Source organism: Papio anubis, chromosome 4, assembly GCF_008728515.1.
Source record: "Papio anubis isolate 15944 chromosome 4, Panubis1.0, whole genome shotgun sequence".
Lineage (NCBI taxonomy): Eukaryota > Metazoa > Chordata > Mammalia > Primates > Cercopithecidae > Papio > Papio anubis.
Window position 1 is genome coordinate 42,588,568 of NC_044979.1, and position 26,923 is coordinate 42,615,490.

General features: G+C 37.7%; 1 protein-coding gene across 2 annotated transcripts in view; it reads right to left on the reverse strand.

The window, feature by feature from the left end:
- Window positions 1–486: 486 nt before the first annotated feature.
- TES (testin LIM domain protein) overlaps window positions 487–26,923 on the reverse strand; it is a 50,087-nt gene continuing 23,650 nt past the window's right edge. The window contains exons 2-7 of one of the 2 annotated variants that reach the window (XM_021935081.2): window positions 24,587–24,672; window positions 9,887–10,139; window positions 8,649–8,984; window positions 7,478–7,693; window positions 6,979–7,137; window positions 487–1,976 (exon numbers count right to left, since the gene is read on the reverse strand). In XM_021935081.2, the coding sequence (XP_021790773.1) occupies window positions 1,788–1,976; window positions 6,979–7,137; window positions 7,478–7,693; window positions 8,649–8,984; window positions 9,887–10,139; window positions 24,587–24,672 (1,239 nt within the window). In that variant the 3' untranslated portion in view covers window positions 487–1,787. 2 annotated transcript variants of the gene reach the window in all.

Sequence of the window (26,923 nt, forward strand, 5' to 3'; positions counted from 1 at the left end):
GGGACAGAAATAATTGTAGACTGAGGGAAAAAAGTATTATGGCCTGCTAACATTAGGAAGAATGAATCTACCACTATTCCCCATTTGCTTCCTGTCTCATGATAAGTTGTCAGGAAAAAATTCTTTTAAAATTTTTACATATAAATAAACCAGAGTTGAAACCCAAATATAAAAGGCTTGTTAGATCCAACTGAATAGAAAATAAAGTTCTCCCAAATTTTAAAATTACACTTTCCCTTTCTTTGAAAAAGAAAAAAAACTCCTGCATGACCAAAAACAACTTAAAAGTCCTGATTTTAAAGTTTCATAAACCTTATCTTTTTTCAGAATGAAACATCTAGATTCTGTTCTGTCCTGTCAAGAGGCAGCCTTTATTTTCTTTTGGGTAATTTTTATCCTTGGAGACATCGCCCCCTGCTGTAACACATGCTTAGTTGCAGAAGCATTTTTCACTCAAAAAAGGATATGAATAAAAAGAGACAATGATTATTAAAGTGAAAGAAACTTTATTTTGAGTAATATACATATCATTCATTCCATTTAATTTTCATAGTGCATAGCTATGTGTAGAAGTACACAGGGAAAAATAAACATTAGAAATACCTAGCCATGAAAATACACAAGTGAAGACATTTGATATATCCATGGATAGGCTTGGAAGTATTATAAAACAGGATCCGTTAGAAAAGCATAAAAACCATGCAAAAAAAATCTTATCTAAATCATGGCAGGCACGTGCAATCAATATGAATCATAGTTTCTGGGTACAAAAAGTATACATGTTCTTTGGATTAAAAGCAAATGGGTGGCTTGGCTTTTTATGTCCAAGCCAAAAATCATGTATAGAAGTAAAAAGTGTGTAGGTCAAGCATGGTGGCTCCCACGCCTGTAATCCCAGCACTTTGGGAGGCCAAGACGGGCGGATCATCTGAGGTCAGGAGTTTGAGACCAGCCTGGCTAACATGGTGAAAACCTGTCTCTACTAAAAATACAAAAATTAGCTGGGCATGGTGGCATGCACCTGTAATCCCAGTTATTTGGGAAGCTGAGGCAGGAGAATTGCTCAAAATTTTAAAAAAAATTGAAAAAGTGTGGATACTGTTGTGCCACATGTGATAAAATATTCAAGGCCACAGATGGAAGTCACCCACTTACAAAGAGAATACTGAGAGGTAGGGTACATAAAAAAAAATAGAGAAATGCAATAAAGAAAATGCCACCTCTGCCTAAATCAGGAAAGAGTAAATGCATAGGCATTAAAACAGCAGCTTTGCATACTACACTTCATTTCTCTGTCAAAAAGAATTCACTGTGTATTATTACAAAGGTCAGTGAATAAGATGAGGCAATAAATGTAGCGCCTTGATATTAGGGCAAATTTAGTTTCCTTTTCATTTTACACATGAGGGGAAAAAAAGGAGTGTAGAACTAGAAATGCGCATCTTTCCATTCAGTACATTAACTTTTAAGTGTTTGGCACAAATGGAATAGAGACATGAAGTTTAATGAGATCCAAGCTTCCAACTAAATGATTTCACATTGGAAAAGCTATGGAAAGATAAAATTATTTACTGTTTTATAAATCAAATGCTTAAATCAAGTTTAAAAGCTGAGACAGAAAAAAAAAAAATTGATCAAGAAAAAATGGCCAAAAAAATTAAACAAAATCTCTTGGTTTCCTTTACAGTTTCTTTTTTTGCCTTTTATTTTTTTTCAAATTGCATTTTACAGTAGAAATGCAGACCACTTTGGCTAGCTATGGCTCGATACTTCTGGGTGCCCTCCTCCTAAGACATCATCTTCTTACATTCCACTGAACAGAAAACCATCCCTTCTACTGGCATGAACTTCTGCCCAATGAGGCACTTGCTGCAGCAGGAGCACAGGAAGCACTCTGTGGATGCATGCCAGCTGAAGTTGTTATAGCTCACCCGCTGCACTTCTGGGTCGATGGCATTGTGGCATCCCTGACACACCTATCAAGAAATAACACAAGAGAAGAGGGTGAGAGATCAAGCTGTAATGGTAACATTTTCACCTTAGGACAAACTGAACACGTTTCTTTAGATGACAAATTAAAACTCATGATGACAACCTCGGAAATACACGATGGAGGGTGGCCTTCTAGCTAACCTTTTTGGCCAACTGTTAAGAAAGGTTAATATACTGAACATCCTGAGAAACAATGGGTGAAGGCCAAACAGGTGATGTGGTGCACGTAAGATAACTTCATGGCGTTCAAGGCAGAAAGTGTTGATGGGAAGTTCCAAAGCAGTGTGCTTAGTTCTGATGTATTTTATTAGATCGCACATTTGTAATTACACAGAAGTTTATGAGATGATTTTTCCTTGTTCATTAAAGCTTTGAAGTGGTAATTTTACCTGTCTTACCTATGACACATGAGATTATTAACACCACTAATTTCTAGACAGTAGTAAATTAAAATCATGTTCAAAGTAATTAAGGACTCAATTAAAAATACTGACAGTGTTTGAGAATAATGAATTTGCACTAAAAATATAACTTGTAGTTAATTGGCTTCTATTCTGTCATAAGATCAGTCATAATTTATGTGTAATCTAATATTGTAGAACATGAATACTTGCAATCCCTGTACCATTCACTATGTGTTATGGATGAATATATACATGACATACAAACATGTATATACACACACACACACACACATACATTTACACAAAATTTTCTTATTCAAACATGTAAATGACCTATGTTATAGCAGAAAACAGCAAACTAGTTCAGACCTCTATAGTCCATGCCCTTCTGGTTTATACATGTTCTGAATGAATATGACTGTCTTAAAGTTTTTGTTTTAAATATTTCATAACAAGTGAAGAAGCCAACAAGACTGTCTGGTATCACAGTGACTAATCTTAAGCACCCTTGGCCTTGTAATGTGATTGTCAGGAATTACCGAGGGATAAGGGGCAGGAACAGGTGGGTGGAGGTCATTCAGCTGGAGCCTCCTTACTCAAAAAGACTTCAAAATGTGGCTGCTACTCACTGGATAATTGGTTTAGGCAGTGAAGTGAGGCCTGTTATATATGTCCATTTCAGACCTGCATATTTTTTAGTTATATTGCTTCTGATTACAGAGATTATAGCTCTGTAATCTATAAGTTAGGTCAACCCAGTCTTCCCTGAGATACAAGGAAAATACTTTGTGTGATCAATATACTATTCCTGAATACAACAAAAATGAATGTTTCAATTGCAAGCACATTTCTGATGTGTAGCTGCACCATGCAAGCAACTGCTTTTTGTATGTATTTTTATAGCTTTATTATTCATTTAGAACGTTGTCTTATTGTTTTCCACATTTAATATTAATCTTTCCATTTTAAAATTTATGATCAACACCTATATTTATGGGGGTACTATGTGATGTTTCAATACATGTATACATAGTGTAGTGATCAAATCAGGGTAATTAGGATATCCCTCTCCTTAAACATTATATGATTTCCTTGTGATAAGAACATTCAATCTTTCAGTATTTCTTGTTTGTATAAGCATTTTGAATGTGTTCTTGTAAAATACACCGTGTATTTTATTCCCTTGCTTTTAGACCATGATCTATCTACTTTTTCTCAGACCTATAATAGTATTTGTGGATCTTTTTATAATTACCCAAAACACACATTTTCAGTTGCAATTTACAAAAAAGAGATAACTAATGTTCAATTAGTTATCTCTATTGATTACCATAAATTCAAAATCTGACATGTAATCACAGGTCGAATCTATTGATCCCTAATTCTTTGAAAATCTAAAATTGGCCCAGGCTGCGCCGAGGGCCTGGGGACAGCAGAACCCTTCAGGAAGATGATGTGCTTCACCACTTTCCACCTGCCATTTGATTTTCCCATGTTCCTAAACCTTTAATATTTCAAAGAATTCTTATTTCCTTCAATCACTCTTTTTATTTGTACACAGGATGTAAAACAGCTAATGACATCTGTTGGAATGAGCTCTCTGCAGGAGTGTCCTGTGAATCTGGTGGATGTGAATTCTGGGGGTAACTATGGCGTTCCAGTGACTACACGGAGACAAAGTAGCTGCATTTCCCATTTTTTTTCCTTCCAGGTAATTTTTTTTTTTTTCTCAGAAATGTTGTTTGGAGTTGAGCACTTGATTTCAAGTCTAAAAATAATTTGTATTTTCTCTCTCTCTTTTTTAAAATTTAAAGATCTAAGCAGATCAATGTCCTGAACTAGATAAACTTCTCCAAATTTTATATAATGTAGCATGCTGTGTGGGTAGCTCTCTTTGCTGTTAGCTGGAACTTGTTCTGGCGATGGATATGTATGCTCATTTTAATATTAGGCAAAGGCCAATGGTATATCCCACTGAGAAAGTAAACATGAAAGAAATGATGCTATATATCTATTGTTTTGTTTTGTTTTGTTTTTGAAACGGAGTCTCACACTGTCACCTGGGCTGGGGTGCAATGGCAGGATCTCAGCTCATTATAACCTTCACCTCCCGGGTTCAAGCAGTTCTCCTGCCTCTGCCTCCCCAGTAGCTGGAATTACAGGCACTCGCCACCAGGCCCAGCTAATTTTTTTGTATTTTTAGTAGAGACAGGGTTTCACCATGTTGGCCAGGCTGGTCTCGAACTCCTGACCTCATGATTCACCTGCCTTGGCCTCTCAAAGTGCTGGGATTACAGGTGTGAGCCACCACGCCTGGCCAAAATGATGCTATATTATAAAACTAAATAATTTTAAAATTATTCTATTTTAAAAAATCATATCTGTGGTTATTCTCTGCCATTGATTAGCAACAATGTAATTCAGAGAAGCTTGTAACAGCAGTTTTATCTGTTTCAATATATTTTTATTGAGCATCTATGTTGTCCTAGTGTTGGGAACAGAACAGAAAAGGCAGATAAAAAAATCCCTGCCCTGATGGAGTTACATTCTAGTCCTTGAGACTAAAGGTCAGACAGCAGCAAAAAAAAGGTATACATGATAATACCTTTAGTCTGTAGAAAAACTGTTGCAACAATATTCATTGAAGCAGTTTTTAGCTAAATAATGTATCAGGTTACATGGTGACTTAACATCTTGTTCCCCAGGTAAAGGAAGGCCCACGGTAACCCCAAAGCTAGAAATATTAAGAACATAAGTCAGCCACTCAAACATTTTCTAAGTGCCGACACTGAAGATACAGAAAGAGTAAGGCAAGCTCTACCCCCCAGCTGCTTACAGTCTAGTGAAGGAGACAGATGAGTGACATTCACACACACACGCCCCCACCCCCACACACCATTGGGAACACAGAGAGCCTGGAGACAATGATGGAGTTTGGGCACAGGGAATCAGGAAAGGTGTTCTGAAAAAAAGTTAAAGCTAAACTGAATCTAAAGGAATAAATGTGTAGGTACAGTCAGGTAAAACAGGGAAAAGTAGGGTGTGTTAGAAAAACTATAAAGAGTAAGCAAAAGACAAAGAACAGTGTGTAAACTAGAAAATGCTGGTGAGCATGTGGAAATGTATGATTTGGGTTGGATAACTAGTACAAGGGACAGGAGAGGCAACAAGGGGCCAGATCTATTACAAGTTTAATAATTTGCATTTTAGGAAGATCATTTTCCATCATTATGGTGGGTAGCTTTTGAGCAAGACGAATGAAAGTGGAGGAACGAAATTTGAGGCCACTGCAATAGTCAAAATGACCAAAAAAAGAGAAAAGGTCTGAAGTAGAGCGGTTGTAATTATGAGAATGTGAAATATATTGGTGAGACACAGTTGACAGAAAATGAGTAACTGTATCGGGGGAATAAACGCTGAAAATTGGCAGTGATATCAAATCTTGTTACGTTATCTTCAAAGTACCACACTCTTTTTTTTTTTTTTTTTTTTTTTTTTTTTGAGACAGAGTCTCGCGCTGTGTCACCCAGGCTGGAGTGCAGTGGCGCGATCTCGGCTCACTGCAAGCTCCGCCTCTCAGGTTCACGCCATTCTCCTGCCTCAGCCTCCGAGTAGCTGGGACTACAGGCGCCCGCCACCACGCCCGGCTAGTTTTTTGTATTTTTAGTAGAGACGGGGTTTCACCATGTTAGCCAGGATGGTCTCGATCTCCTGACCTCGTGATCCACCCGCCTCGGCCTCCCAAAGTGCTGGGATTACAGGCTTGAGCCACCGCGCCCGGCCCAAAGTACCACACTCTTATAACTGTATAAACTATATGTAATTTCATTCTTTAGCAAGGAGTCTCTTTTACTTTATTTATAGCTCAGGGGACCATTAACACGTATTTGTTTTGCTGCATATAAAGAAGTAAATGTCTTTTTGGATCCTCCTGGCTTACACACTTTACCATCTATGGTCAACTTTTTACCCTTTATCTACATTACCATCACTTGGCCATTATACAATAGCAGCTCTGTGTAAGCAGAATAAATGCAAGAAAAAAATATACTTTCACATTGGAATGTTTGCCCACATAAAAATCTAAATATGCAGGCCAAAGTTTGTTATGCCAAATCAATTCAATAAGGGTTTAAGAAATAGGTATCTTACAATCTCCAGGTAGCAAAAACAAAATTCCAGTGGGTGGTCCAGTAACATGAACAGAAAGCATCATATTCAAATAGAGCTAAAGAATATCAATAGCCCCTAGACACCGTTATTGAAATGGAATCTGATTGCTAACCATGAGAATAAAACAATCTCATTCCCATTAAGAATTTTTTAAGTGAGGATTTTATTACTAAGCAGTACCTATAATTGATACTATAAACTTCACAAGTAGAAATCTTGAGGTGGCTCATAGTCAATACCCGTATTGTTTTTGAACTGCCTTGATTTTAACACCCTGTGGTAGGAATAATTTGCTTTCTACTTAGGAGGAGTGCTTTCTGTTTCCCATTTATAAGGGGCTTTAAGAAAAGTAAAAACTCAAGTCCTAAAGCAGGCTGAGGCAAAACCATCTCCTTAGAACACATCTCACCACAGCGTGATTCTTCACATAGCAGGGCTTGCACACGGGCTTGTCATTGACCATCACATATATTTCCCCAGCTAGAATGCTATCACAGTCAAAGCAGCAGAAGTGTTTCAGGTGCCAATTCTGGTTTTCTGCCTGGGTATACTCATTGCTGAATATCAGCTAGGAAGAAGATAAAAATAAAGATTTTTTTTTTAATGTAATAATTTACTTCTGTAACAACATACTTTCTCAGGGTCTAAAGTTTGAAAATGATAACCTAAAGCTTGAACTTAAGCTATCATTTAATTTAGTCTAAATCAATCTTTTGTATTTCTAGTCTTTCATTTGTTAACCCAATTAACACAGACAGAATGAATGATATCAAAAGTTAATTTTTTAAAACTTCTGTGGACGTAAACAGAGCAATTGCTGTTTGGTTAAGTCTTATTGCCTTCTAGGTAACGGGACCGTATGAGGGTCTAAGAGGGCACCAGCATGCAGGTGGTCCCCTAGAACGTACCTCGTCACAGCCAGCACATCGGGGTTTCTCGCTGTCACAGTAATGTCTGCCACAATATAGCTTCTCATTCTTCCAAAAATAAATCATGTCAACCAGGAGTTCATGGCAGGTGCTGCAGACAAAACAAGCTGGGTGCCACAGTTTATCATAGCCAGCCCTTTCGGCATAGATGGCGGGGTCGCCTTCTTTCATACTCAGTTTGCAGCAATAGCAGGACTGAAAGGGAAGCCATCCAGAACAACGTAGTCATTAGAAGACTGCCATTTCTTATCATTGGCTTCAGTAGAAATTCAGAGAAACAACTTTGAAGAGAGATAATTTCTACTGAAATTACAAATTTGTCAACGTAGATAATAACATATTAATACTTCTGTAGATAATAACATATTAATACTTCTGTGGAATGGAATCTCAGCTTTCTCTAGGCTACTCAAATCTACTTCATTCACGCTGTGTGTAACAGGGCATTATTTCCTGAATTAAGGTCACTTATGGAAAAAGGAAAATAGTAATTTTCAGCTCAATTTTAAGCAGATTCTCTAAAACGATCACCTCAGGGCTTATTAGTGCTCTTTTTTCAGGACTAAGCCTTATTGGTTGGTGTGCTAACTGGAGCTATGAGGAATATATTACAGCAGGTTTGGTTCTTATGTCTGTTCATCTGTGTCCTAATTGCCTCCTACCTTCAAGTCATTAGCAAAATACTTCAATTTCTCCCTTTAGAAGAGACTTAAAAAAGAGCTTCACTATATATCTGCAAAAATTAAATTTAAGTTTGAATTTTAGGCATGTTCTCACAAGCAAAACTGAATTAACCTAAGCATATATTCTTATTTATGGGCAGAGATAAGCAATTAATACCAAGAGCATGTTTAGAAACAGACTATAGAATAATACACTGTCCTTGATTAGCATGCCAATACCAACTACTGTCTGTATATAAAACTCACAATTATCCTTGATAATAAATGCATAGAAAATTTGGCTTTAGATAAAAGTTTCAAACATGATGACCCTCTGTGGGAAGTCTAAAGTGAATCTTAATTCTGTTTATTCCCCATACCTATTCCCTTTTGGAAACTCAGAGGAATAGTCCCCAAAAAGTTCAAAGAAAGGGAAAAAACTTTGTAAAGTATACAAATCGGGCCAGCAGTGTGACCACTCTACTTACATACTGAGTTCTTTTGTGCTCAGCAGACTTGTCCTCCATGGCCCCCACTGCTGCTGGGGTGCTTCTGTCCCCTCCAGGAATGTTCATTTGTTTCGGGCCTTGGGCATCCATCTCACAGGGAAGTTTGACATCTCCTACTCCCAGAGCTTCGCTCTTATATTTCTTTACAAACTGCTCCATCTCCTTCACCTCTCTGGGAGACAACTCATGGCACTTTGAAGGGTCCTGGTCATGTGCAGGGAGCTGCTTTGCCAGCTGCTTCTTCCGGTACTGTGCCCCCTCTGAGCCTGCTACTGGCTGCTTTTCCTTGGGTAGCATCTGCATGTACTGCCTGGCCTGAACCACAAGGAAGGAGGCCAGTGTTAACTGGGATTGGCCATTAGGCAGTGTGATGTTTTAGAACACACATCAGAAGCAAGTTACTTAAGAAAGAAGTGGGTTCTATCCAACAGTAGCAACTCACCCTCAACAGTATATTAAGAAGTTAAAACTCAAAAACGGTACACGAAATAGATTTAGTTGGGTAAAAAGTAACACTTTTTCTCCATGAAATTACATATTTTTTCAGTTTAGAAGATCTGGCTTACTACTGTTTACTTAAGCTAAATAAACAAATGTACAGTTGAAAGAACACACAAACTTTTAGGCAGACATGTTTGGAATGGTCTAAAGGACCAGGAACATTTTTATCACATAAAAAATGACATTGCAAAATTCACTTTAATGATTTAACTGACCTTAAAAGACTTCCAAATGTTTCATTTAGTTGTTATAATAGTGGAAGGCGCTTGATATAAAACTGTGATCTTTTTGGTCTTATATAGTATTAATAAAGAAAATAAAATGAAGAAAAAACACAGAAAGATAATGTTGAGTATTTTTTTTTTTTAGTTCTAAACTATGACAAAAATTCTCTTTATCATCTTAAAAGAAATCCTCTCAAGAGTAAGCTAGAAGAGTTACTAGATTGATATAAAACATGATTTCCATCTAATTATTAAGAATGTTAGACCATTCCCTCAAAAAGGTAAACATATCTAGGGAGTTGGAAAAATTTTATGAAGTATTTAGTCTGACATTCAAAAGACTAGAAAAGGAATCAGAAGTCAAAGTAATGAGAACCCCAGAAGAATAATAGATCTGGGATGTGTGAAGTTGATTAGGTCACCAAAGAAACTGCCCCAAATAAATGCTTCAGGAACTTCAATAAAGGAACTCTCTGTCCCCATATTATTTACCAATGCCTGATTCTGGACAGGAGGTGCCCACTCATAGGTAACTGTATTGATGGAGACATTCTTCTTGGCAGCAACTGGATTGGTCAATATCATAACATTGCGTTTATACATGGGAATTCCATCTGACTTTAGTTTTGCAATCAGGGTGGTATACTTGGTGTCTTCAAAAAGTTTTCCCACTTTTCGATCCTCTTCATTGCTCAAGAGGACATCATGTTCTTCTTGGCCACACTTGCAGTTACGACATATTTTTCTATAATTTTGAAAATAAGTAGAAAGTGATTAATTGTACTTAATCGATATTTATGTTGATACATTTACAGTTCATAAAATACTTTTAGGCATATTCTATAGCATAGTATGCAAAGGCAAGTTCTTTTTTACAAGGGAGAATATGTATCCATAAAGTTGCAAGAAGGAAACAAAACACAACTTTGCTTGATAAGGCTTTTAAGAGCTAGGTTGTAAAAATTGACAAGAGGGACCCAATTAAACTGAAGAGCTTCTACAAAGCAAAAGAAACTGGCAACAGGACAGACAGACAACCTACAGAATGGAAGAAAATATTTGCAAACCCTACATCGAATAAAGGTCTAATATTCAGAATCTATAAGGAACAATTCATCAAGCAAAAGGCAACCCCATTAAAAAAATGGGAAAAGGACATAAACAGACACTTCTCAAAAGAAGATACACATATGGCCAACAAATATATGAAAACATGCTCAATATCACTAATAATTAAGGAATGCAAATCAAAACCATGATGAGATGCCATCTCCCATCAATCAGAATAGCTATTACTAAAAAGTCAAAAAATAACAGATGTTGTGGAAAAAAGGGAATGCTTATACACTGTTGGTGAGAATGTAAATTAGTTCAGCCACTGTGGAAACCAGTTTGGAGATTTCTCAAAGAACTTAGAACTACCATTCAACCCAGCAATCCCAAAGGAAAATGCATTGTTCTTCCAAAATTTAGACAATGCACTCGTATGTTTATCACAGTAGTATTCACAATAGGAAAGACATAGTGGAATCAACCTAGATGCCCATCAATGGTAGACTGGATAAAGAAAATGTGGAACATATTCACCATGGAATACTATGCAGCCATAAAAAAGAATGAAATCATGTCCTTTGAAGCAAAATGAATGCAGCTGGAAGCCATTATCTTAAGTGAATTAATACAGGAACAGAAAACCAAATACTACATATTCTCACTTATAAGTGGGAGCTAAATATTGACTACACATGGACACAAAGATGGGACTAATAGACATTGGGGACTATTAGAGTGAGGAGGGTGAGAGGGAGCAATGTTTGAAAAGCTAACTCTCAGGTACTATGGTCACTACCTGGGTGATGGGATCACTTGTACCCCAAACCTTAGTAACATGCAATTTACCCATGTAAAATACCTGTACTGCACATGTACATTCTGAATCTAAAATGGAAGTTGAAAAAAAAGAGGAAAGCAGCAGAATTATCAGTCACTAATAATGTATTTTTGGAAATTACTGAATTAAGTTTTGTGATTTTGATGGTACTATAATGTTTTAACTGAATTTTCAAAGTGTTTTAACAAATTCAGTATGTTTTGTCAACCAAACGTGCATCTGCATTTCTGATATGATCAGGAGAAGCAATTATTCATTTGATTTTTATTAAAACCAACCAAGATTTTTTCAATTAATTCACTGAAAGAAGTGGTGATGGCCCCAATAACAGACATCTTCAATTGTACCATTAAAAAAAATAAAAGACTGTGATTAAAAAGTACACACTTAAAGGTACATGTCTGAGTGTAACCCCATCTGATATTCCTTATGCTGTCACCAAATAGTAAATAAATAATAAAGAAAAAGAAATGAATTAAATAAAACCACAAAAATTATATGCATTTCCTTATTTTATTTAAGCCACAGGCTTTGTATTTTATTGCATGTTAACATTTTATAGCCATTATCCAAGGTTTCGTGTTTGTTTGTTTTTTTTAGTGAGAGATAGGGAAAGTTTTCCCATCAAAGACTACAACCTTTCTCATTTTTTTCTCAATTTCTTTTGCCCTCCATTTTCTTCCCTTTTGTTTTCCTTTCTCTTTCCTTCCCTTATTTTATTTCTTCAAACACTTATTGCCACCTACCATGTGCTCTCTGCCATCATGGTGTTTTTTATAGTTCAAGGACAATGTTCTCTTTTTCACTCTGGTTTGGCACACACACATTCATTCATTCAAGCAACATACATGAGTGCCCATGTGCCAAGCAATGTACTTCACACTAGGACATAGTGCTACAAAAAAAAAAAAAAAGGTCCTAGTCTCTGACTTGTAGAACTTACTGTCTGGTGGGAGACAGACATTAAATAATCAAGCACACACACACAATTTCATTTGTGATAGGAAAGTCAAGTACAGGGTCCCTTGAGAGGTGTAATTTTGACTTCAAACTAGTGAAGAAGGGACTCCATAAGAAGGTGACATTTAGGTTGAGATCTGGATGATGTATGAAACATAGGTGTAAACTGTGTATGTGGGTGCGTATCTGGGAAGGAGAAAAGGAAGAAAAAGAAAAGTCTCTAGTGTCTGGGTATAAAGAGGAATACCTGCAGTGGTCCTGAATTAGGAAAGAAATTGTCCCCTTAGGTGTCATAACCAGGGGAGGTTGGTATGACTGTAGGAAGATGAGTCAGTGGGAGGGTGGCAAGGCTGGAGAGATAGGCATGAAGTTATGCAGGGGCTCATAGAACACATTAAGGAATTTGGGCTTCATCATAAGAGCAATCAGGAGGCAGCAAAGGCTTTTTGGTAATGGAATAAAATGATCGGATCTGTAATTATAAATATCACAATATCTGCCATGTGGTAAATGGATTAGGAGTGAAACATAACTGGAAATAGGGAGACAAGTTAACATGTTAATTATGCATCCAGTTTGCAATGGCATGGTTCTAAGTAACAGGATACTGCCACTACTTCACAAATGGAATTTATATCTTGGAGGGTTATTGTTGTGGTCCAGATAAAATATTCTATGGCTTAGATTAGAGTATTCAACAGTAGAGATGAAAAGAAAGGAGGAAATTTGAGGTCTCCTCGAACAAAAACCTCACTAAACTTTGTGATTTGGATATAGTGATGGTAAAGGGAAGGCTCAGTGATATGGTTTGGCTGTGACCCCACCCAAATCTCATCTTGAATTGTAGTTCCCGTAATTCCCATGTGTCATGGGAGGGATGTGGTAGGAGATAATTGAATCATGAGGGCTGTTACCCTCATGCTATTCTCATGATAGTGAGTGAGTTCTCACGAGATCTGATGGTTTTATAAGGGACTTTTCCCCCTTTTGCTTGGCACTTCTCCTTCCTGCCACAATGTGAAGAATGTGTTTGCTTCCCATTCAGTCATGTTTGTAAGTTTCCTGAGGCCTCCCAGTCATGCTGAACTGTGAGTCAATTAAATCTCTTTCCTTTATAAATTACCCAGTCTCAGGTATGTCTTTATTAGCAGCATGAGAATGGACTAATATAGTAAATTGGTACTGCAAAGAGTGGGGTGCTGCTATAAGGATACCTGAAAATGTGGAAGTGATTTTGGAACTGGGTAACAGGCAGAGGTTAGAAAAGTCTGGAGGGCTAATAAAACACGTTGATGTAAGAAAGTTTGGAAATTCCTAGAAACTTGGAGGGTTCAGAAGACAGGAAGATGTGGGAAAGTTTGGAACTTCCTAGAGACTTGTTGAATGACTTTTACCAAAATACTGATGAAGACAATGAAGTCCAGGCTGAGGTGGTCTCAGATGGAGATAAGGAACTTGCTGGAACTGGTATAAGGGCCACTCTGGCTATTCAAAGAGACTGGTGGTATTTTGCTTCTGCCCTAGAATCTGTAGGCAGGGGCAAAACTTCGAACTTGAGAGAGGTGATTTAGGGTATCTGGTAGGAGAAATTTTTAAGCAGCAAAGCATTCAAGAGGTGATGGAGGATAAAAGTTTGAAAAATTTGCAGCCTGACAATGCGATACAAAAGAAAAAGCCATTTTCTGGGAAGGAATTCAAACTCGTTACAGAAATTTCCATAAGTAACAAGGTGCCCAGATGTTAATCACCAATACAATGGAGAAAATGTCCCAGGGCCTGTCAGAGAGCTTCACAGCAGCCCCTCCCATCACAGGCCTGAAGGCCTAGGAGGGAAAAATGCTTTCGTGGACCAGGCCCAGGGCCCCCTTGCTCTGTGCAGCCTTGGGACATGCTGCCCTGCATCCCAGCTTCTTCAGCTCCAGTGGTGGCTAAAAGGGGCCAAGGTATAGCTTGGGCCATTGCTTCAGAGGGTGCAAGCCCCAAGCCTTGGCAGCTTCCATAAGGTATTGGTCCTGCAGGTATGCAGAAGACATGTTTGGGAACCTCCGCCTAGATTTTGGAGGATGTATGAAAATGCCTGGATGTCCAGGCAGATGTTTGTTGCAGGGGCAGAGTCCTCATGGAGAACCTCTGCTAGGGTAGTGTGGAAGGGAAATGTGGGGTCAGAGCCCCCACACAGCATCCTCACAAAGCACTGCCTCATGGAGCTATAAGAAGAGGGCCACCATCCTCTAGACCCCAGAATGGTAGATCCAAGGACAGCCGCAGGCACTTAACACTAGCCTGTGAAAGCAGCTGGGAGTGGGACTGTACCCTGCAAAGCCACAAGGATGGAGCTGCCCAAGGTCATGGGGAGCCCACCTTTTTTGCATTAGCACGCCATGGATGTGAGACATGAAGTCAAAGGAGATCATTTTGGAACTTTAAGGTTTAATGACTGCCCTATTGGATTTCCGACTCATGGGGCCTATAGCCCCTTTGTTTTGGCCAGTTTCTCCCATTTGGAATGGCATATTTACCCAATGCCTGTACCCTCATTGTACCTAGGAAGTAACTAACTTGCTTTTGATTTTACTGGCTCACAGGCAGAAGGGACTTGCCTTGTCTCAGATAAGACTTTGGACTTGGACTTTTGAGTTAATGCTGGAATGAGTTAAGACTTTGGGAGACTGTTGGAAGGGCATGATTGTATTTTGAAATGTGAGGACATGAGAGTTGGGAGGGGCCAGGGGCAGAATGATATGGTTTGGCTGTGTCCCCACCCAAATCTCATCTTGAATTGTATTTCCCATAATCCCACGTGTTGTGGGAGGGACATGGCGGGAGGTAACTGAATCATGGGAGCTGTTACCCTCATACTCTTCTTGTGATGGTGAGTGAGTTCTCATGAGATCTGATGGTTTTATAAGGGGCTTTTCTCCATTTTCCTAGGCACTTTGTGCTGCCACCATGTGAAGAAGGATGTGTTTGCTTCCCCTTTTGCCATGATTGTAAGATTCCTGAGGCCTTCTCAGCCATGCTGAACTGTGAGTCAATTAAACCTCTTTCCTTTACAAGTTACCCAGTCCTGAGTATGTCTTTATTAGCAGCATGAGAGCAGACTAATACACTCAGTCCCTCGAAAAATAAAACCGAGTTTCTGAGATGAGTAAATTAGTAGAAGGAATATAATATATTAAGACAGTTTATTCAAAAGATGAACAGTTTTGCAGTATGGAGTGGGGAAGGCTGATGGAAGCCTCCAAAATGAAACCACTGATAAATCTGATATGCCGGTGAGACAAGGTAAAGGTATCACAGAGTGTAGGATATATAACGCTCAGGTTAAACACTGTAGCCTGGTAGGAAATATAAATTTGGTGGTCAGAGAACAATATAATGACTATGAGTTAAAGAGATCATCTGTGCCTCTTGGCGAAAGTGTAGAGGGAAAAAGTAAGGACTCAAGAAAGAGTCTGGCAGAGGAAAAGAAGCTGGAAAAGGTGACAGAGAAAAACAGAGTAGTAGGGAGTGGTGTTAAAAATTTAAGCTGGAACTAATATACAACGCAACGACAGCATAAAATTAAGATTAGCGATCCGAGTGTTTTAAAACACATTCTAAAGATACTTACATTGTTCAGTCTATATAAACATGGATTAACTTTAGATAGTTAGGTTAAGTATGCATGTTGAAATAACTAGATAACTAAATAAAAAACTTATACTTTAAAACACTCAAATTAGAAAAAAGGAAAGAATAAAGTACTAAGTGTTCAATTCAGGAAGTTAGGAAAAAGGCATAATAAGTCTGAAGTAAAAGGAAGGAAAATAAAGAGAATAGAAGAAACTAGTAAAGGGAAATAGAAACAATTCTAGAAAGAGTTTCTGCAGGGTGGGGCACGGGGGGGAACAAACCCAGACACTCAGCATAGATCATACTTACTGCATTAGTTTTAAGATGTGAAGCAAGAAAGCAACCTTGCTATCACCAATTCTAATCATATTGTTCTGAAGATACTAATCAGAGCAGTGTGAAAAAAAGTTACAAGAATTCATCAGAAAGAAAAAAACTAAACTGTTGCTATTCATAGATGCTATGAATGATCACAGAGAAATGCAATGTATTAATTAGCATTAAGAAGAGTTTAATAAGTTTTCTAAATTTAAAATTAATATAAGTCATGGAATTTCTCTACATCAGAAACAGAAAAAACAACAACTAAAAACCCAAATGAATCTCATTGCCAAATAATACATTATTAATTATAGATTTTAGGTTGTTACATTCTGAATGTTCTTAAAACACTTTTCAGTATGCAAACTGAAAATATTAGATTTGACTTGTATATTCTGAGAGATACAGAGAGAGAGAAAGAGAGAGAGAGAGACTGGTGGTGAAGAGGCAAATTGCTTTCCTTGTGCACGCTAGTCAGAAATCTTTATTTGGTAAGAATTTGTTGAAGAACTTGCATATTCTAGTTCAGCTATAAAAGAATCTTTCTAACATCTGGTTATCTCATACTCCCATCTAGTGGAAAGCAGCAAGTTATCCTACTACAGTATGTTCTTTACTTTTATTCTTTGGTTAACAACAACGTAATTATACTATCACACTGCTTTTGGATCAAGTTTAAAATTATATCTTCCTGAGGGGGGAAAAAGGTGAAGTGGGAATTTAGTTCTTAATATAGCTAAATAGATCCTTCTATGGCTGTGAGCTACAGCGTGCATCCCAGTAATTAGTAAAGTGGTATCTTAAAGGATCAAGGCTGTATAATAAATACTGGACTTTGGAAATTTTTACAATCTAAGTTCTACACCAGTACAACATGAATACCACAAAATAAGAAGGGTCAGATTTTAGAATCTGAAAGATAAATAGTAAAAGATACAAGTGAAATAAAGCCTGAAGGTTTCTGAAGCATGAATAAACTATGGTGAGCTGTGGCTTGGTTAAAAAGTTATATTTACTATGAAAGTGTTAAATATAAAGAGTTAAATTCACTAATTATAGAAGAACCAACTCTGTATTTTTAAAAATTATTATTTGTCTTGACAATTAGAAGAATTCACAATCTCAGGAAGCCTCTGCTTTTCTACCAATGCCTTTAACCACCCAATATACCTTTATTAATAAGTAAGTAAAATCAGGTTAAAACAACATACCAATAGCAGTAGTGGTGAGAAAGAAGAAATACCTAAGTCATACTATGCCATATAATTAACAGTTTCCTAAGTAGAGAAAACCTATGATTGATTCATTATAATTTAATAAATCATGACTACATTAAAAGCCTCATCTGCATCCTCACTCCAATATGGTGAATTGTGGTGACAGAGTCCTTGGTAAGAATGTGACCCAAGAAGGGTGGGATGGTTCTTCAACTAGAGCTGTCATCACTGAAACAGCTGGGATGACCACATCCCTTCCAGTTGCCTTACACTGGAGCTCCATTTCTACAAGGAAAAGAGCCAGCTACAAACCACTCTGCAAGAAAGCATACTATAAAACCAGCACCAGGTGCCAGGAGCTATCTATTGTGGAGATCTGTGCTATTACCACTTACCTACTTTTAGGTTTTAAAATCTTTTTCTTAGAGTTCTAATCTACAGTGTTTTATATTTGAATCTCCCACATTTAAACTAAAACATTTTACTTTTAGAAATACCTATACAAACTTTCAAAATCATTTGGAAGCAATCCAACAAATTTATTAAAAGAAAAACCTTGTTGTGGAATTGAAGAAGAAAAGGATGCCACTGTGATCTTGTTATCAGAGAGTGGCCTGAGAATAAGTGGGATGTTTATCTCATATTCAATTTCAGCCTAAAATAACCCAGATTCTACCCTTAAGAAAATGAAGAACTTTAAAAACGTGGTTTTATGCAAACCTAAAACAAAAACAAAAACGGGGTATTGGTGAGCACAATATCCACGTGCAAGGGGCTGTTTGTGCGGTGTGTGGATTATCTTTCTTCAGATGATCCATAAGTAACTTTTGATGACATATATAGATTTAAACAGCTTGTTTATTAAATTTATTTGTGCTATACTGAGTTGACAGTTTTAAGAGAGTATATAAATCAGTTCCCATATTTAGCACAGTTTTCAAACCTCTAAATTTTCTAAACTGTCCTATTGAGCATTTCTCTCTCCAGACTCTCCACAGGATGTTAAGAAAAGTTCTATGGGGAAAAGAAAAGGGAAGGGGATTCAGAATTAAGTTAGTTTAAAAGTCTTTTTCATGATTCTTTTAAAAAGATGCAAAGGTGGACTGGCAGATTGGAAAGCTCTAAGGTGTGGGGATGGAGGAGGGTTATTTGTATTAAACGCTGTTTGTACAAAAAGAGTTTAGCACCATTAACACATATATATGCAAACATTAATATGTATGGCAAATCAAAATTGTACACTCAAAACTTTACATTACAACTTAAGAGTTCTACAGTTAAATCTAACTGGTGAAGGAAAGGGAGGAGCGAAGGGGAGGAAAGGAGGGAGAGAGGGAGAGAAAGAGACAGCCTGGGATAGCAAGTACAAGAACCAAACTACCAAAAGTATTGCCTCAGACAAATAAACATATTTACAGTTTCAAGCTGAAAGCAACCAAGAAACTATCCTTTATTCTACCAAAAGAAATTTCTTTTGTATCACTATTTGTAAAACTTACTATTTTTCCAAGGCAAGTAGTAGAAACTAGAGTGCTTTGACATGCTGCCAGCATTCGCAGTGATTTAAAAGCATGGCCATGGCATTGCTACAAACCATAATTTAAAAGGGTTGGAAGCTGCCCTTTTATAACAGGGATATACATATATGGATTTAAGCGTGGGCCTCTGTGATAGAATTCAACACAAGTATTAATCCATTTATGGTAGGGAATTTTCAGTTTTCACTCAGCTCTAAATCAATCAGAAATTCTGAACAGATGTATGTTATAACCAAGTAATACATTTTCAATAAATTGCAACTGTTTTATTGGGAGACTTTAACAAAGATAAGGCAAAACTAATAATTATGTTACTTAATATGATAAATGACATGGTTGCAATTATATTAACTATACTTCAATATGAAATAACTGGCTATAAACTGGAAACCTTGGGTCCGTGTCATACGTTTCAATAAACACTCATTCTCTCGAAATATTACTTGAAAGCACGCCCAGCAGATAGTGTTTCTTATTGGGTCATTATCAGGCTTCCTGAACCTTTTATTTTCCTCTACTATTGTAATCACGGGCACACTGAAAAAGGAGAGAGCTCACAGTAAAAGTGCACCTTTGTCCACAAGGATGTCTGTATCACAACAATCACACCTCAGAGGCGACAGCCTGGTGCAGTTCAAAGTTCACTGGCCCTGAGAGTGAAAAATGCACATTCTAGTATCTACTCTGCCATGGAGAAAGGTTTTGGCAAACTCTGAATTCAAATTCAGCTCTGCCGTCTGTAAGCCCTAACTTTGGTAAGTTGTTTAACTTTCCTAAGTCTTTGATTTATCATAAATAATAAAATAAATATTAGGAGTATTAGGTACAATCAGGTATATAAAGTGCTGTGGTAAGCAGAATTTTAAGATGGCTCCTATGAATTCTGTCCCCAGTGTTACTTTCATGATGATGTTACTTTTATATGGCAAATGGGAAATTTTCCAGGCGTGCCTAATCTAATCATGTGAGCCCTTAAAAAGCAATGAATTTTCTCTGGCTGGGAGCAGAAGGGGAAGTTGGAGGCGTGTGAGGTTCAGGAAGGATTCTAAGGAGTGTTGCTGGCTTTGAAGATGGAAGGGGCTGTACCTCAATGAATGCGAGTGGCTTCTAGAAGCTGAGAGTAGCCAGCCCCCAGCTGAGAGCAACGAGGAAACAGGGACCTTGGTTCTCCAACCACAGAAAATGAATTCTACCAACAAGAATGAGCTTGAAAGCAGATTTTTCCCCAGAACTTAAAGGTGAGAACTTAGCCTGGCCAACACCTTCATTTCAGCTTTTTGAGGTGCTAAGCATAGAATCCAGCTAAGCCAGCCCCACTACCTCAGACTTCTAATCTGAAAGATAATGGATGCTGGCCAGACACAGTGGCTCACGCCTGTAATCCTAGCACTTTGGGAGGCTGAGGCGGGTGGATCAGCTGACATCAGTGGTTTGAGACCAGCCTGGCCAACATGGTGAAACCCTGTCTCTACTAAGAATACAAAAAATCAGGTGGGTGTGGTGGTGGGCGCCTGTAATCCCAGCTACTCAGGAGGCAGGCAGGAGAATCACTTGAATCTAGGAGGCAGAGGTTGCAGTGAGCCGAGATTGCACCACTGCACTCCAGCCTGGGCAAAAAGGGTGAAACCCCGTCTCAAAAAAAAAAGTAATAATATAATAATAATAATAATGGATGTTGAGTTAATAGTTGTTGTTTTAACTTGCAAAGTTTGTAGTAATTTGTTATGTAGTAGTAGAAAATTATTACAAGTGCTCACTGGTGTGTGACACATAGAAATCATTCACAAATTATATTATTAATAACTCATGGGCTCAAACAAGTCATTTTAACTTCCTTTGGTTTTAGTTCTTTGATCTGTAAAATAAGGTTCGACTAGTTAAGTTACAAGTTCCACTCTAAATTTCTAATAATTCATTTTTAGTCTCCTGCAGCTATGGTGATAAACCTTGATCCGGCATCTTCCATTCACCTCTCCAGATTCACTCTCCATGCCTCAGTACTCTGTGCTACTTCCCAGAAGGCTGACCCTTAAGGACTACACCGTGGGTTCCCTTGCACTGGCAATGGGACAATGGGAGGTGCCAGCAGGAAATCAGAATGATGAAGAAGAATGAGGTCTGGGTATTTATCTCCTGGCTTCCTATAAGTATACAAGGTGATAAAAAGGAAAATGATTCCTAACAACTTTGGGGGTACGTGGAAGCAGGGGAAGGGGGTGCTGTGGACTGAACTGTATTTCCTCAGTTATATGCTGAAGCCCAAACCCCTAATGTGACTGTAAAAGCAGGGGCTTTTAGGAAGTAAAGTTAAAAGAGGTCACAAGGTGAAGGTCACAATCCATTGGAATAGGTGACCTTATAAGAAAAGGGAGAGAGATCTCTTCCTCTCCAGACACACACACAAACATGCACACACGCACATGCACACACACACCAAGGAAAGGCCATGTAAGCACATGGTGAGAAGGCAGCCATCTGTAAGCCTGGAAGGGAGACCTCACCAGAACTCAACCATGTTGATTGATCAAGCACCTGATCTTGAACTTTCCAGCCTGTAGAACTGGGAGAAAGTACATTTTGTTTAAACTACCAGGTCTGTGATATTTTGTTATGGCGGCCTGAAAAGACATACATGGGCAGGGAAGAATTCTCAGAGGTATTTCTTGAGCTGAGACTTTTTGTTTCCTACTGGTGGGAGGTAGGGTTTTCCAGGCAGAGAATACCATCAATAAGGCACAAAATTTCAGGGAATAGTATGTATCAAGTACTTGGAGCATAGGGTGCTTGGAAGGGCAGTGGAAGAGGCTGGAAAAGCAAGCAGAGGCCAGATGTTGGGGTTTAACATCAAAGGTCAAGAAATTTGCCTAAAAGAAGTCCAGTGGGAAACTACTGAGGGTTCTTAAGTCATCAGAAGTATATAATAGTATCCATGTTCAAAAGACCATTTATGTGGTTGTGTGAGGGGCCAGACTAATAAAGAGGTAGAGAAAATTTAACTCTGATTTTTGAAATGTACCCAGTGGAGCCCTCAGGGTCCTAAGTCAAGGATCACCATGAAGCTGGAGGAGGAGGCTAAGTGGGCAGGGTCATGGAATCCCATGTCTACCTCACCCACAGAAGTTCTGTGGCCCTAGACAAGACCTGGAATCTTTGTTACACTCAGGACAGCCAGTCTAGAATATTTTACTTCAAAGACTGTACTGAAAGAGGCTACATATGGAGGTCAAAGGCACCTGCTTCAGCTCTTTTAGCTATGGTGAAAAAGTCAGGGAATTATCAAGAATTCTGAGAGAAACATGACTGGACTCATGCCAGGAAGATGTCAGAACTACTAAGAAATACCAACGGGGTGGACTGTTATCAACCCCAGCTGAATGACAGGCCATATGCAAAGCCCTAGACTATTATGGCTCTTAGATTTTCAGACTATACTCAGTTGATTAAATGAGTCTGTGTGATAAAATTGAAAAAAAAAAAAGGTTATTTTCATGCCATGGAGATGTGCTCTTGTCGGATATATTTTCATCTGAAAGTATCAGATTAAAATGATTAATATAGACATAACAAAAATGACTATAACTTGCTTTAGAGAAAAGATGATATCTCTTAGGAATGAGCTTTAAAATCTCATGAGCAGTTTTTGGCAACTGCATAGCAGAACCAAAAAGAATACAGGTTAAGTATCTCTTACCCAAAATGCTTCAGAAGTAAAATAAAACAGAAGTGTATCAGATTTTGATTTTTTTTTAAATTTTGGAATATTTGCATAAACACAATGAGCTATCTTGGGTATAGGGCCCAAGTTTAAACATAAAATTCATTTCTATTCCATATACAGCTTATGTACATAGCCTGATGGTAATCTTATACATATTTTAAATAATTTTGTACAAGACACAAAGGTTTGAATGCATTTTGACTGCGACCTGTCACACGGTCAGGTATGTGAAATTTTCCACTTGTGGCATCATGTTGACACTCAAGAAGTTTTGGTTTTGGAGCATTTTGGATTTTGGATTTTAGGTATTATAAGATTGTAAGGTAAAAACTACGCCCAGGAGAGGGCAGTGCAGCCTTCCGTAAAGTTAACTGATAGGGACAATAGAAAACAGTGTGAGCATTAAGAGCAGAGACGTTCTAATCCACGAAAACTATTTTGTGTTAAGTCACTTTACCTTTTTAAAACATGAGAGACATACTGCCTCACTTCTACATCCCTTGAAGAGACAGCACAAGGGAGAGCTGTTTAAGTCTTGTAAAAAAAATTCCTGGAAAACTTGAGCTCCCTAAAACTGAAGAATTGTATCAGTTCTAGCAGGTTTCTACTGACTTTGCTATTTTACACATTTACCTTTGTTTCTGAAAACTGATTCAATAAATAGTTTTTAAAAGAGCTTAATTTCTAAAATTTTATTTGTTTATAATCTCCTTTAATTACACTGTACACATTTCCAAGAGCTGATGAAAGTATGTATTCTAAAGGGTTTCCGGTGGAAATTTGTAGCACAGAAGTGGCTCTCAAATGAGAGTCATCCTAACAAGATAGCTGCCATCCTAAAATTGTATCATTATCTTTATTTTTTTTCCTGCTAATTCTAACTTTGAGCAGACTTGTGAACTACCATTACGGACTTGACAGTCATTCATAAGCACACGTTTCAAATACTGATTTTAGATTTATATGATATGCAATAGTACTTTCAAAACAACCTAAAGATAAGATCTATATAAAATTCACATTTTTGACCCACTAACATTTGTCTTGTGTATATTTGCACTTCATTCAAACCAAGACACTACAACTAATTTTTTTCTTAAAAAAAAATTCAAGTGTTTCAATGTTTTTCACTGGTAACTTACAGCTGAAAATTTTAGAGAGACCTAAATTCAACTTCATTCCCTGATAACTAACATATAAATTCTCAATTCAGTATTTATATTTGTTTACTGAAAATGTAGAGATGAGATGTGAAGTTACTAATTTTTAAGAAGAAAATAATTAAATTATTAAACAGGGACAGGCGTGATGGCTCACGCCTGTAATCCTAGCACTTTGGGAGGTTGAGGTGGGCTGATCACTTGAGGTCAGGAGTTTGAGACCAGCCTTGCCAACATGGTGAAACCCCATCTCTACTAAAAATACAAAAAAGAAAAATTAGCCAGGCGTCGTGGCACAAGCCTGGGTAATCTCAGCTATTCAGGAGGCTAAGGCAAGAGAATTGCTTGAACCAGAAAGCGGAGGTTGCAGTGAGCTGAGGTCACACCACTGCAGTCCAGTCTAGGTGACAGAATGAGAGTTCGTCTCAAAAAATAAATAATAAAATAAATAAATAAATTATTAAACAGTTCTGGAGGATTACTACAAACTTATTTACTACCAGAAAGATATATTCAATATTTCAGGCTCAAAGGAAATCCTAAAGACAGCAAGCAAATCCAACAACTCTAAATATAGTTATTATGGTCCAATTTACTAAGTCAAACTTAATGACAGTAAGAACACTTTATGTTGTATTCATTTCTCAGAAAAGACAATAACAGGTCTGCAACTTAGCAAGCATGCTGGAGAACTTGAAGATATTTCCACTGTCTAAGGAAGTATTGCAAAAAGTATAAATTACTAATGTGGTTGCAGTTTTCAAAACAATACCTCCAGAAGTGCAGTTCGAATCCTTCACATTTTTCTTTGCATTTTAAACAAGGGGCTCCAAATCCTTGCTCGTGACCTAAGCCCATCTGTTAAAAAGAAAACATCGCGAATCTATTATTACATTCTTTACAAATCTAAAAATTCAATAAATTGCAGTTTTAATTCCACTTACCACTTGTGTTGATATAACTTTCAAACAAATCTTATGTTTAGTCAGTGATGATACCCAGGTATGTACATGGCAGTTCCAAGTACATACATAACATATTTTATATTCTGATTGCCTTTTATCATAGAAAGAAAAGCATCAGAATATAACCGTATAGAAAACTACAAATATTGCAAATAGCAAAAAGTCATGAACTTATGTCTTTGGCCACTACATGCTTCGTAGTACAGCCCTGTAGTACAACAGGTACAACACTCAGAAAACCATAGCTTAAAAAGTAAGTCTCATCCTGAATAACATATTTTGCATCAAACAAGGCATTAAAGATTTTAGGAATTACAACTGAAGTAATATTATTTTTATTATGATAAACATTAATAGCTACAATATACACTTATTGAATGCCAGTGCTATGGCTTTAACATTTGTGCTCCTCCAAAATTCATGTGGCAACTTAATCCCCAATGTACCAATATCATGAAGCTGGGCCTTCATGAAATGATTAGGTAGTTAGGCAATGATGGCTCCACCTTCACTGATGGGGCTTCCTCTCTTCCACCTCTTCTGAAACTTCCTCCATGTGAAGATGCAGCAACAAGGTGCCATCATCTTGGAAGCAGGAAGCAAGCCCACACCAGACACTGAATCTGCCAGTGCCTTGATCTTGAACTTCCCAGCCCCCAGAACTTAAGAAATAAATTTCTATTATTTATAAATTACCCAGTCTAAGGTATTTTGTTACGGCAGCAGGAATAGACTAAGACACGAGGAATAGAGGCAAGTACTTTACTTATATCTCACTAAAATCTTACAGAACCTTTGCCCACTTTTTGATGGGGTTGTTTTTTTCTTGTAAATTTGACTGAATTCTTTATAGGTTCTTGATATTAGCCCTTTGTCAGATGAGTAGATTGCAAAAATTTTCTCCCATTCTGTAGGTTGCCTGTTCACTCTGATGGTAGTTTCTTTTGCTGTGCAGAAGCTCTTTAGTTTAATTAGATCCCATTTGTCAATTTGGCTTTTGTTGCTGTTGCTTTTGGTGTTTTAGACATGAAGTCCTTGCCCGTGCCTATGTCCTGAATGGTATTACCTAGGTTTTCTTCTAGGGTTTTTATGGTTCTAGGTCTAACATTTAAGTCTCTAATCCATCTTGAATTAATTTTCATATAAGGAGTAAGAAAAGGATCCAGTTTCAGCTTTCTACTTACGGCTAGCCAATTTTCCCAGTACCATTTATTAAATAGGGAATCCTTTCCCCATTTCTTATTTTTGTCAGATTTGTTAAAGATCAGATGACTCTAGATGCGTGGTATTATTTCTGAGGCCTCTGTTCTGTTCCATTGGTCTATATCTCTGGTTTGGTACCAGTACCATGCTGTTTTGGTTACTGTAGCCTTGTAGTATAGTTTGAAGTCAGGTAGCATGATGCCTCCAGCTTTGTTCTTTTGGCTTAGGATTGTCTTGGCAATGCGGGGTCTTTTTTGGTTCCACATGAACTTTTTAAAGCAGTTTTTTCCAATTCTGTGAAAAAAGTCATTGGTAGCTTAATGGGGATGGCATTGAATCTATAAATTACCTTGGGCAGTATGGTCATTTTCACAATATTGATTCTTCCTATGCATGAGCATGGTATGTTCTTCCATTTGTTTGTGCCCTCTTTTATTTCACTGAGCAGTGGTTTGTAGTTCTCTTTGAAGAGGTCAGGATATGAACAGACACTTCTCAAAAGAAGACATTCATACAGCCAACAGACATGAAAAAATGCTCATCATCACTCGCCATCAGAGAAATGCAAATCAAAACCACAATGAGATACCATCTCACACCAGTTAGAATGGCAATCATTAAAAAATCAGGAAACAACAGGTGCTGGAGAGGATGTGGAGAAATAGGAACACTTTTAGACTGTTGGTGGGACTGTAAACTAGTTCAACCATTGTGAAACACAGTGTGGTGATTCCTCAAGGATCTAGAACTAGAAATACCATTTGACCCAGCCATCCCATTACTGGGGATATACCCAAAAGATTATAAGTCATGCTGCTATAAAGACACATGCACATGTATGTTTATTGCAGCACTATTCACAATAGCAAAGACTTGGAATCAACCCAAATGTCCATCAATGACAGACTGGATTAAGAAAATGTGGCACATATACACCATGG